The 12,290-nt window shown below is 52.3% G+C and overlaps 3 protein-coding genes across 3 annotated transcripts; all 3 read left to right on the forward strand.

The window, feature by feature from the left end:
- Window positions 1-93: 93 nt before the first annotated feature.
- On the forward strand, window positions 94-1,180 carry J4E79_004277 (uncharacterized protein; the record flags this gene model as incomplete). The annotated part of the gene is made up of 2 exons (XM_049353164.1): window positions 94-285; window positions 341-1,180. 2 exons carry the CDS (start codon window positions 94-96, stop codon window positions 1,178-1,180), a joined length of 1,032 nt encoding a protein of 343 aa, XP_049212543.1.
- A 506-nt stretch (window positions 1,181-1,686) lies between these two features.
- J4E79_004278 (uncharacterized protein) lies at window positions 1,687-3,123 on the forward strand (the record flags this gene model as incomplete). Its single annotated transcript, XM_049353165.1, has 2 exons — window positions 1,687-2,638; window positions 2,699-3,123. The coding sequence occupies 2 exons, from the start codon at window positions 1,687-1,689 to the stop codon at window positions 3,121-3,123; spliced, it is 1,377 nt and encodes a 458-aa protein (XP_049212544.1).
- A 3,082-nt stretch (window positions 3,124-6,205) lies between these two features.
- J4E79_004279 (uncharacterized protein) lies at window positions 6,206-8,481 on the forward strand (the record flags this gene model as incomplete). The annotated part of the gene is made up of 3 exons (XM_049353166.1): window positions 6,206-7,278; window positions 7,677-7,936; window positions 8,219-8,481. The coding sequence occupies 3 exons, from the start codon at window positions 6,206-6,208 to the stop codon at window positions 8,479-8,481; spliced, it is 1,596 nt and encodes a 531-aa protein (XP_049212545.1).
- Between the last annotated feature and the right edge of the window lie 3,809 nt (window positions 8,482-12,290).

A 12,290-nucleotide genomic window follows, 5' to 3' on the forward strand; every position in this document is an offset into this window, starting at 1 on the left:
CAGGGCGGCGTATGCTGACGCTGATTGTATAATAACGTGCCCATCCCTTGCTGTCGCTCATTAGATCGATAGCCATCTTCTGGTATGGTCACAATGGCGCAGACGGCTAGCATCGTCGTTGCGGGCGCGTCAATGGCAGCACTCGTGTCGCAACCTACTATGAGAGGCAACCTAATGGCTACGCTGGCCAAATGGACGGGCTACAACGCCCCTGGTGGTCTGTGGAGGATAGCTGCGATTCTTCTCGCATTGGCGAACCTGAAGAATCTGCCATTTGTCTGGCATGTACGTATCTGGCAGAGCGGCAAGAGACGCGACTTCGAGCTGACGATATTCATAGCTACGCTTCATCCGCGCCTTGTTCTATCAATTGTACTTCCAACCGACCCCGATCCCTCCGCATGCGCTCTTCCAACCGATCATAACCTCGACGCGTACCACGTTTCTTGAGACAGATTACAACATGCACAAGTCCAACAGCACATACTTCAGCGACATGGACATATCCCGCACACATCTCTTCACCGCGCTCATTCGCAACGGCATAAGAAAGAATAGTCGTCTAGGCGGTGCCAAGAAGAGTGCTGTAGCAGGAGCAGTAGGTGCGACCGAAGGCACACGGGGCAAGCATTACATTGCGCTCGGAGGCATAAGCTGTCTGTTCAAGAAGGAGATCCTCCCGTACAAGAAGTATGAGATGTGGACAAGACTTCTGTGCTGGGACAAGAAGTGGTTCTATCTTGTCACACACATGGTCAAGCCTGGCGTGGCACAACCAGAGAGCTGGACACTGCAGCCTTGGAAGAAGTCCAAACCAGCCAAGGACGTGGATGCAGAGAAGCTCAAGGGCGCGATATATGCCACTGCGATTGCAAAGTATGTCGTCAAGCGAGGCAGGATCACGGTGCCACCGGAACATGTGCTGGTCGATGCCGATATGGTACCTGCAAAGCCAGAAGGCTGGGTCTACCAAGAGGCTACAACCGAAGAACAAGGGCCGAATGACGATGTCCTGCCCAAGGCTGTAGAGGCGAAAGATTGGAACTGGGACGTTATCGAGGCAGAGCGACTAAGGGGCTTGAAGGTGGCCGAGCACTTTGCGGCTATGGATGGTATCCATGACTTCTTCGATGGCGGCAAGGAGGGAGTTTTGGGAGAGTTCGCGGATTTGCTGTACTGATTTGGGTTCGATGTGACTGGGCCTAGGAGAGCTTGATACCCTAGATTTGGATCTTAGAACCGCGAGGCTACTGCATCGCTGGTCTTGTCTTGAATACAATCATTTAAAAATATCCTCTCGTGGGGTAGTAATCTTACCCGCATTCACGAGGCACCTGGGCAGTGTCGCGGATAGCGGACACTAGCGTCGCGCTAAGCCACTGGGACCTGCAGTGCCAGCCAACCTCGAGCGCTGCCTTTGACAATCACCGGTCACCACATGCAGTGGGAGCCGTATTCCGCTCTGGTTCAGCCTTAAGGCTTCCAGCTTTTGATTTCTCCTTGCAACTAACCAAGCCCACTGACCAGCAGAGCACAGGTCATCAGACACATTCCACCCGACATATTGCTTCGACCTGGTACAAGCAGGCGCGATCGGGCTCACCCTGGCACCTACAGCACTCACATCCAGCCCATCATTGACGTTCGGATTCACGGTATCCTCATTCAACCGGTGCTCCAGCAGTCATGGCCGCGACATCAGGCGTTGCAGCACATGGAGCCGGCCCTGATATGATCTATATCGGAGAGCTCTACGAAAGCATATCGCGTAGTCCCCCAGGTATAGAAGCCAGGAAGCTACTTATCGAACATTACATCGCAGTCGGTAATGAATGGCTGGAAGGTGCATTAGATGAGGCCAAGAAGCTCCAAGCTTTAGCTCCCACGGACCTAGACGTTGTTAGGTTCTTAAACATTCTCAAAAAAGTACCAGAGCCTCCAGCGCCCGCGAAGAAAGCAGTCAATCGGATACAGGCATCTTCTGCCCAGTCCGGAGGCGAACCCTTGAAGAACTATCCATTCACGACGAAACCAATATCGAAACGTGGATCCAAGCGGTCGGACTTCATCTTAGGCGATTCAGTAGATGACCTAAACGATGAACAACGAAACCTGGTTACTGGGTATCGTGACATACGTGCCAAGGCAACACATGTGTTTGCGAATCTGCTGCGTCTACAGACCCTCCAGAAGAAGGCCGGGTTGCCCCAATCGAAGAACCTCGCTAAGATCCACCTCATGGCGGATGGGAGTAACGGGGCCGTCTACAGTGGAATGCGCCCACCAGCAAGTGCTCGTTCTGTGGCGCGAAACATCAGAGATAAACCAAAAGAGGCTACGAACCTAGTCATCGCAGATCTGGAAGCCATGATTCAATGGGTGCGCGCGCCATATGGCACACCCTCGGGCGCAAGTATCGATACCATTCGTGATACTCTAGTCAAACGCCGGAGCGCCATCGATTCAACGCTCCCGGATGCGCTCAAATTTCATTGCGAGCTTGGTTTTATGCACGTCGAACATGAGCATCTGGAAAGGAACTACGTCAATGACGAAACCATGCTCGGAGATGAGATCAAGGACATCGCCAGAGAGGACTTCTATGTGACCGAGGACAACTATGCGTGGTCGATGGATGGTATGTGACTTCCATGTACGGACTACGATGAGACCCATACTAACTTTGTGCCAACCTTAGAACTTGTTCAGGCTATCCAGGCAAATGGCGGTGTACTCCGCAATCCTCTTAGCAGAGAAATGTTTACTCCGAAAGATGTCAAGGGGATTCTCCTCCATCCAACAGGCAAGTCTCTCGCAGCTCTGCGAGTTGAGCAGCACGAGATGTCCAAGGGCGTGCGGACGGAAACAATCATACAAATGGAGAAACTCTCAGCGATCTTGCTAGCAGATCAAAGTAGCGATACACTTCCTAGCCGCAGAGCAGTAGACGAGTTTCTTCTATACGTCGCAACGCGTAGGTCTTCCTTCGGCACAACGACGACCAACAGGCTAATATATGAGCAGTACCAGATCTTGAGCAAAAAGCGATCGAAGGTCTCAAGTGTCCTGCCACAGACTCTCACACTGGACAGTCTTATGACTGGTCTATTGGCGAAGCAGTGAAGGATGCGAAAGGAAACCTTGTGTGTTTTCACAAGACAGGCGACTTCATTCGGCAAGCCGCTGCGCATCTGCGGAAGAATCGTGGTGTCGCTGCCGACACCGACGAAGGTAATTGTTCGATCATGTGATATTTTGTAGCAGCTTCATGGTCTCAAATCGGGACTCTCCATGCGTTTCGCATTAGCAGTCCATTGCGTTCTAGAGGTAACAATATCCACAAAGGGTCGTCAGTGGTTGCAACAATGTCTGCTACCCTCAGGCACATTTGCAGCTGAATCAGGCTGGTTCCGGGCGCCGTAGTCACGAATCCTTAGATCACACAATCCTACAAGGCATTTTCATACGCCGATTGCTCGATCAACTTTGCCAGATAGCTTTCGTTGACCATTCCTTACATTAGATTGCCATTTTCGTCGCCTCGCTTACCGCTGTCTCGTACCATGGTTAGCCTACACAGTCGCAATCGCACTAGCCGTTTCGGGGGCCGGTGAATGTGCTTTCCGCATAAGCCACCCTATTCAGCCTTGTGCGCAGCCCCAAAGTCTCAGTCTGCGCAGTAAAAGGCCACCCATCACATGTGAGCTATACCAGACTAGCCATGTATCTTTGCCGTAACATCCATTATGGGCCTCAAAGATTTGATGTTCCTCCTCCCTCATCAGCCGACGGTCTATTGGCCACACCTCTTCGAACACTACCAACCCTATGCTACTCTGGGTCCCATTATCCTCGTGCGTTTCCAAGGAAAGCGCGACTCTGGTACAAATCCCCATTGTACCAAATTCAACCCCTGCAATTTGCTCGAAAGCTCTCGTGCTTTGTTGCCGGTAACCGATACCCACGACTCTCTTAATACCGACCGTTCGTAACGCGACTCGAACTAGCCGTTCCATCTGTATCCATTTTATCATCTCACCCCTGGCGCAGGGTCATTCCTCATAAACGTATGACAAGCATGGCCACCGCCGTCATGCCTCCTACTGCAGTCGAGCAGGATACCGGCAAACGCTCCCATATGTCATGGGCCAAAAGAGCCATTCCGTTGAAGAGCACGACGATCTTCAAGAAGACCGATCATAGTCAAGAATGGCATGCGGAGGTGGAGGCCACTGCCGGGGTACTACACCCCTCACATCGTCGATTCCCATGGGGCTTCATCCGCAATCACACCGATACCTATCTCAAGAAGAAAGGCAAGATCAGCCAAGAAGAGGCGGATAGGAGACTTTCGATGTTGGTACAGACACACCCGTCAAGAGATATCGCTATAGCTTCCGTAGCTCATGCTATGTCCGTGGAGGGCCTGAGCCAATTACTACGAGCTGAAACGAACGTTATGTGTGGAAGCTATTGGGGCCTCGACACTTGGCTACAGAGCGTGATCGCTGCGCATGAAGGGAACCCTGCCTTAGTAACACGTCTGCAAGCAGAATGGGCACGCACACTCTTACCCTATGCGACCACCGGCGCCAGTGCAGCCGGCTGCTATCTGAAGGGCGTAAAGCGAGCCTTAGAGAATCACAAAACCCAGAATACGGACGTCGATCTTCATAACTTTGCGGTGCTCTTACGACGAGCTATAAAAGATTATGCGGAGCTACTGAATGGCTTCCGGTTGACATGTAATTGGGTAACAGCTAAGAAAGCAGTAGACTGGATGACGGAACTGGATGTATCGTCGTCTTCGAATTCACCTTGTACCAATATAGAAACTGTCTTCGATCGCCACCACTTCCCGGCCTGGAGAATGTGGGCCTCTTGGAGACCGGATGTTGATCGTATCACGCGTTTCTCTAGGATAGACACCATTCATATGTCGACTATCCTCGACGTCGCGGCTCTGGAAGGACCTGATATGATCACAGGTACTAGGCATACCTTACGTCAGGGTTTGATAGCGGGCTATGGCGAACAAAGGAACTGGGTACAATACCGCGGCCTGATCATCGAGGTCCCTGAGCACACAAGAGCATGTTTAGCGACCATCCTAGAAAGACTCGTGGTAAGGTTGGATGCTGTCTCCACTTCACTGCCCCAGGGCGAAAGCCTCTTCAATCTGTTTCGAGCATTGACCATCGGCGGAACAATTACGAAGAGCAGCTTGAATCTTTTCGACGCTTCGTTAGAGATTGCATGCACACCGGAGAAAGATAACCATGCCTTCATTCGCGAACTATGGTCCGAGAAGGAGCAAATCGGCGGACTCCATGTCCACGCTCTTCAACAACTCCTCCATCTCCTCGACGCACCAAAAGCGACGATTTTTCGCGAGCTTTTCCTCCAAGATTGGCTATTCGAGGGGATTGGAGAGTGCTTTCGCGAGTGCCAATCTGTCGTAAAGAATCAGATGAAGACTTCGGCTTGGTTACGCCTTCTACTTGAGCTACACACATTTTGCATGGCCGTGAAAGCATCCGAACATATATTCCCGCGACTGAAGCCTGCTGTCCGAGCGAATATCGGCGCATGGCCCAGCTCTAAACGGATGACATCGATCAAGGAGATATACGTCGCCGCCCAAAATCTACATCAAAACGAATTGCAGACAAGGCACACGTTCGTCTGGTTCAATCCTGATACCTCGACGGAATCCCTCTTATTCGCATCCGATGCGAAAGATCAAAAATCACGGCACGCACTTGAAAAGATCATCGAGAAACACTGTGTCGACCACCTGCTTACTGCCGAAGTATCTTGCGACAATACCGAGCAAATATTGCGTGATATCCTTGAAGTCTGGGAGAATACCGGAGAAAGTGTGGATGATGTCGACCGGCGCATGCTAGCTATAATGGTTTCAAGAGATATCGACAATCCTTCTGGACACAAGTGCGAATGTATCTATGAGCTCGCAGTAGATCTCAGCTTGGGACGATCTTCTTCTTTTGTCCGAGACATGGTGCGTATCGTTCGTGTGCAGGAGACCGACTCACGGCAAGCTATCATTGCTTTGACGAACACCCTGGCAGCACGGGAAGGTTGCAAAAAATGTTGGAGAGGGGTCTTACTAAGATGGCTAAACCAAAGTGAGAAGCAAGAAGCGCGATGGGGCACTGCCATCATCGACCACCTGATCCAAACCATGGATCCTGCGACATGGCTCTCCTTCATGCAATCACTGGAGAAGATCTTCGCCGACATCATTGCCGATAGCACCAACAAACACGAGTTACCGTCTCTACTTCAGCCCCAGATTTTGACTTGGGTATCGCAACTATCAAAGTTCGGGCCCACCTTAACGAAGCTCGAAGAAGTATCCGACAGTTCATTCGCAGTACGTCAAATGTTATCTTATGGTACCGAACCACAAAGGAAACAGAACCTGGCCATGCTTTCACATCTCCAAAAAGCGGAAGGGAATTCAGCCGAGAGAATTATGCAAAACATTGTCATATGGGTACGCGGTCGAATGTCGGATATGCGCGAGGTCATTGAGTATTTATCTAAACTACTGGACGCACCATATGAGGCTATAGAAGCTTGCAACGAGATTTGGGATGCGAGATGTGGATTTCTGGACATACCTGGTCTTCCTACTCATGAGCAAGCTGTTCTTTCTCGGATCGTCTCGAGAGATGTTGTCTACTACGACGGCGCGTCCAAACAGTACAAGATCATGACGCAACCAGACTCATTGACGCCAAAGAAGAAGAAACCCCTTCAAACAATTGCCAAGCGAAGATACGACATCCCACTAGCTGTGGCTGAGGTCATGGTTGCTGGTTGGATCCAAGACGACGACGTAGCAGCAGAGACGAAAACGATCATCGAACGCCTCGCTCAGCTACTCAAGTTGAAAGTATACAAGCAGACCATCCCTCAAGTCACGCTCTCTAAAGCAACAGAATTCTGGGATAGCATCGAAGCAGAGATCATGCAAGAAGCCGAACGCCTCGAAGGGCTAAAGCGAACACTGAAAGCGAAAGACCCCTTGCAGACAGCCTTGCTGATCGAGGAGTACAATATACCCGATAGCAATCTGCTGGAAGATGAAATACAAGAACTACCTTCCGGCATCATCGATCTAGTTGAACTAATCGATGATGACGAGATTGAGATGAGCTTCACACTCGCTTCCTACACTGAGCTACAACGAAGCGCAATGGGCGTACCGAGCACAGCGAACAACCTTCTCTTACGGCTAACCATCGATCGGTATGGGAGTAAGCCACCCGCGTTCTGTGTGCACTACGACAGTGACAAGGGTATAGAGACTGATCAACATTTCCCGTGGATCTGTGTTGCAACTTCCAATGCACCACACGGTAATGTGTGTTTCTCGAAGCAGAGCGTCTTCGTATGGCAGATGAACAGGCATATCCATCGGTACCTTCGCGCGGGGAACGTATCGTTAAGAGGGCTGTACGGCCTCGTCCAGACTATGATCGGAGAAATGGGGCAAAGATGCATCTCCTGCGGCTGCCGCCACAAAGGGAGGAGCACGCAACTGCGGAGATCTACACCATGTTGGACTGTCGCATGTCAACTGCTATGGTAAGCCATCATCGAACAGAAAGCGTCAATAGTACAATCACTAACCACCGCCGGAACAGGTACGCCCTCCCCCTCGACGTCCGCATCCCCGAAATCCGCACCGACATCTTCGCCGTCGACATGCTTCTCAGCTCTGTCTACAGCGCCGCCATGGCCAACAAAGCCGAGCTCCTCCCTAACTGTCCCATCCACCCCATCAGCACCGTCAAAACCATACTCGATAGTCTCCCCAAACTGTCCGTCATCCGCGACGCAGTCCACATCTCCACTGTCCTATCCAGATACCACGCCGACGCTGAGAAGCTCATCTCATGGGCATGTACGCACTATAGAGGCTATATAGCTACAGCGAACGGTCTATGTAGGATCAAGAATCTGCCTATGGGGACGCATCATTTTGTCCTGGCGAATGCGAGTCCGGCACTGGAAACGGCATATATGGCAAAATTTCCGAGGCCTTCTACGCAGACTACAGTACTATTTCACGGTACATCACTCGACCGCCTCCCAGCAATCCTCGCTAAAGGCCTTATCGTTTGCTCGGGTACGACTCTCCAACGCACGGGCGCTGTGTATGGAAGAGGTATTTATATGGCTGAAGATCCTGCGACGTCGTTTAGTTATGCGCCTGTCTACTCGACGTGGAAGAACAGTGCGCTGGCCAATATGCGTGTTATCCTTGGGTGCGAGGTCGTTGGGCAGGGTAACAGCGTTACCACCGGTGTTCATGTTATTACTGATGAGGCGAGTGTGATGGTGAGGTATATTTTTCTCTTCCGACAGAACGCTCATGCGCCTGTTGCGAATCATGTTGTTACGGCTATGCAGAGTGCGATGGCGGCGATGAGGACGGGTGTCGTGTAGTAGAGGTGGCGATGCGGTAAATTGGTGCAACGTATATTTTGCTTGGAGTGACAGCATGTCATTGAACCATAATAATAACGTTCGTCTTTCGGGCGGACTTCGTTTTGACGTTGCGGTATTGCCACGCCGTTGTGAACCTTTTCTGCGTTGAATAAGGATGCACCCGGTAGCTGCTGACATGAACGTAAAATTCAGCCCTATCTATTTTAACCCTGCCCAGCGATGTCGGGCTTCTTGGAAAAGTCGGCAATCCAATTTTCACGGCTTGTTCGACCATTTCCGATCTTTTGACTGCGTGTTGGATAAATTTGGTGGTGTGGTGAATTAATGTTCTGTTTGCTGATGCAAAATAAATTGTGGTTCTAGCGAGGCGACGAACAGCACCACCTGCCCCAACAACATGCCCCCCACGACGCGGATGACACGGCATATTCACATCAGAAAATTCAGATTCAACATCTACCTGGTGCCCTTTTCCACGGGTATCAGAGAAAATACAAACTATGTTGTGCGCTGGTCGCTACAAGGTATGGCATAGCATAGCACAACACAATACAGCGTATCTGAATATCACCGATAACTCTAAGAGACACATTACATCATTACATTGCAATATGAAGATTTCTGTCATTCAGCATCCGATCTGTAAGAGGTGGATTAGGTGCAGCGGGTATGCTTGGCAGGAATAGCGGATAAGACGGCACAATGCTTGTGATTGACACATGGTCTTGTCCCAGCAGCCACATTCATGGCAGAGCCAAGTCGAAACCCCCATATTTCCATGCAATCCTTTACTGAAGTCAGCAAGTACTCAATAGTCTGATGTTAAGCCAAGTTCGTCAGTGACAACACAGCATCCTACAGTGAAGGATTATAGACTTGGCGCAAATGAAATCTAACGCACGCAAGAATATAAAGGGAGATGAAGTAGAGTAGCGCAAAGTAACACATGATGTAGTCCAATTAAGAAAAGTAACAAGACAAAGTGGCCAAGGTGTTGCACAGACAGGAGATGTATGCTGTGTGGTACACGGTCTCCGCCGAGGCTGGTGTGTCCGCACAGAGCTACTTGGCAGCGGAGGACAAAGACATGTAATCTGCTGACACACTGTTGGGAGAGGAGAAGCAACACATGTACTACTGAACGCTTGGCTTCCCCACGGAGGTGGACTGTGTATACTCTGGGGTAACTGCACTACTAGTCACGGGGTTCTGCTGGTGATGGCTCGCGCTGACACCAAGACGACGTCGAGGTGGCCACTATAATGGATTGTAAAGGATGGTAGCCGGAATGGACAGTTGTGTGTGTTCATCAAGAACGATATTGAGGTTGAGCGGCATCATATCGTGGAAGACCAATTTGGACGTCCGCGGCTCGGATAGTCCCGCGAGGGAAGCCAAGGCAATGTCAGAAATGCCGCACCCAAGTGCAACACTTGGAGAAGCTGGGCATACTTTGTCTAAAGTAAGGTGCGGATGGTGAACGATAATGACCCGGGCATGAAGGCATGAAGGAATATGCCCAGGCGGAGAAGGAGGAGAGGCGCACGGCGGACACATTGGATCGTCGGGGGGTGTGTGTTCCCAGTGCCAAGGGCGATCTACACAGATCCGTTGCTGACGCAAAATTGATCTGCTACTTGGCGGGCCATCAAACCCATCTGGGGGTGCAACGAGCATAGATTACTTGTGCGCTTGCCCAGACGGGAGAACATGTTATGGCCTCGTGACGATGGTGAAGTAGGCTCTTGGTATGTGATACAGGACCGGTCACGGAAACTCTCTCCACCAGGGGACCGACGCACCGGAGCCAAAGCGACACTTGAACTGGTCGCGCATCAAGGTCTCGCAGAGCTGGCGCCAGTCAAGCGATAGTTCCTGGGCGGTAACATCGATGGCTGGTGAAGGCAGGCGGACGCTCTTTAATTGGTCATCAAAAAGCACAAAGTGGGCTTGCTTGAGCAAACGGTTGCGTTCGGCGTCTGCGACAGCGCCGGGATGGAAGAAAACCTGAGTGAGGCGGCTCGTCAGGTCTACCGTCCCTGCATATGGCCGGCGCAAGGATGGCGTGTCGTTCACAGTTGCCGGTGAAGATAGTTTCAGAACAAGTCTGGCCTTGGAGCTAGCGGGGACAAAAGACGAGGGCTGGAAGCGAAACGACGGCAACTGCACGCGGAAGGTGTGATATGGGGATTGTGTATCACAGCGAAGATCAGGAGGACTGGCATGGTGAGTGAAAGTTTCCCGAGCAGCGCAGGGTGAAACGCGGCTTACAGCAAGTTCCATAGCGTCTGTCCAGCGAAGCGAAGACTGCAGGTACGCGAGACGATGCGCGCGAAGACGTCTTGCGCGACATGAGCCAGAAAGGGAGATATCTGGCGCAGCACGAACCAGGCGAAACAGTGATCGTCTATATACATGATGATAATGTGCCATATCTCGACCGGTAAGTCTTCAGGCGACATGACACGCACATGGCGTTGCAATGCGCGTGACGGTCGCGGACCGACAGCGGTATTGGCGGTGGGGGTTGGCGATTCAGGGCTCGGGGCAGACATGGAGAGGTTGGTGTCGGCAGCGGCGACGGAGGGTGATATTTGTGGGTGCGATGATTATTCCCGCACTCGTTCTGGAGGCTGAGGCAATGCGGTGAGGCTCACTGGTGTACCGGCGAAGCATCGGCAGTCGCGCAGCCAAGGGAGGCGAGAGCGAGCCACAGGCAGGACGTCACGTGGCGCGCCGACGCGGCTTCCATGTTGGGAAGGCCTTCCTCGGTCTGGAAAGAACTGGGGCGCGTTGGCGCATCCATGCCTGCAGCCTCACGACAGCCAAGTCATCTCGGTCGCGATCCAAATTCAACAGACAGGACCCTGCGCAACGTCGTGTGTGCGTAGCATCGCAACGGCGCCATGGGACGTGTGGAGTCGCAGATAGCATGTATTGTATGACCATAACATGGGGTGTAATTGGGAGCCGTTGGCCAGGCGACGCCGGGCGGCTGGGGGCCTCTGATTCGGCCGATATGGTCGGGTGGCAGACAGCTAAGGCTGATTCGAGGCAGGCCCCGAGACGCCCCTTAGCTGCTTGGCACGTGCTTAATCATGGAGTGCGGTCCTTTGTGCAGAAGCGGCGGCGGTCGATTACGCGGGGGGCAGAAAACAATTGCTTCATCTGGGCATGCTGGTCGCGCGCGCTGCATGGGGGGAGTCGGATATTATGGCGCGGCGGCTGCAGTTGAGGGAGTTGGGATAAGTGGCATATCTTGGTTCGTGGGTCTGGAAGGCCGCTAGAAGAAAATTGTGCAAATGCGAAAGTCGGAAAGTCGCGCAGGCAGCGTGGGGAGGCACTCTGGATACGCGGCTCTCTCGTACGGGGGGAAAATGCCTCGTACTCTGGCTGAGATCGCGCCAAGCACTCAAGCTTTCCTGCGTGTGAGTGCTGAAGCTTGGTGCGTCCGGAGTGAGCAAGGTGCGTGGAGGAGCTGTTTGCCGGTCGCTCTTGCCAAACGTCATGGGAGCTGATCCCTGCAGCGCTGCACGCTTGTCGCGGACTGTCGCGCTATCTCCAGCTTAATCTCTGCTGCCGCTGGTGGAGAAGCAATGAACCGCGCTGCGAATCGCGACGCCGGCTGCTGACATCCCAATTGCTGTCGGCTGGTGCCCGTCGAGGTACCAGAGTCTGCGCACACAGCAACCGCAGTCGCAGCCGTACAGCACTGTAGTAAGCACTCCGTCATCAGCGCATCACGCTCGGCCGGGCGCTGCGACGGCCAATCTCTGCGCCATGTCGCGCGCCGATGATGTAGCGGC

The sequence above is a fragment of the Alternaria viburni genome, assembly GCF_023758015.1.
Source record: "Alternaria viburni strain BMP 2772 chromosome Unknown scaffold_7, whole genome shotgun sequence".
Taxonomy (NCBI): Eukaryota; Fungi; Ascomycota; class Dothideomycetes; order Pleosporales; family Pleosporaceae; genus Alternaria; species Alternaria viburni.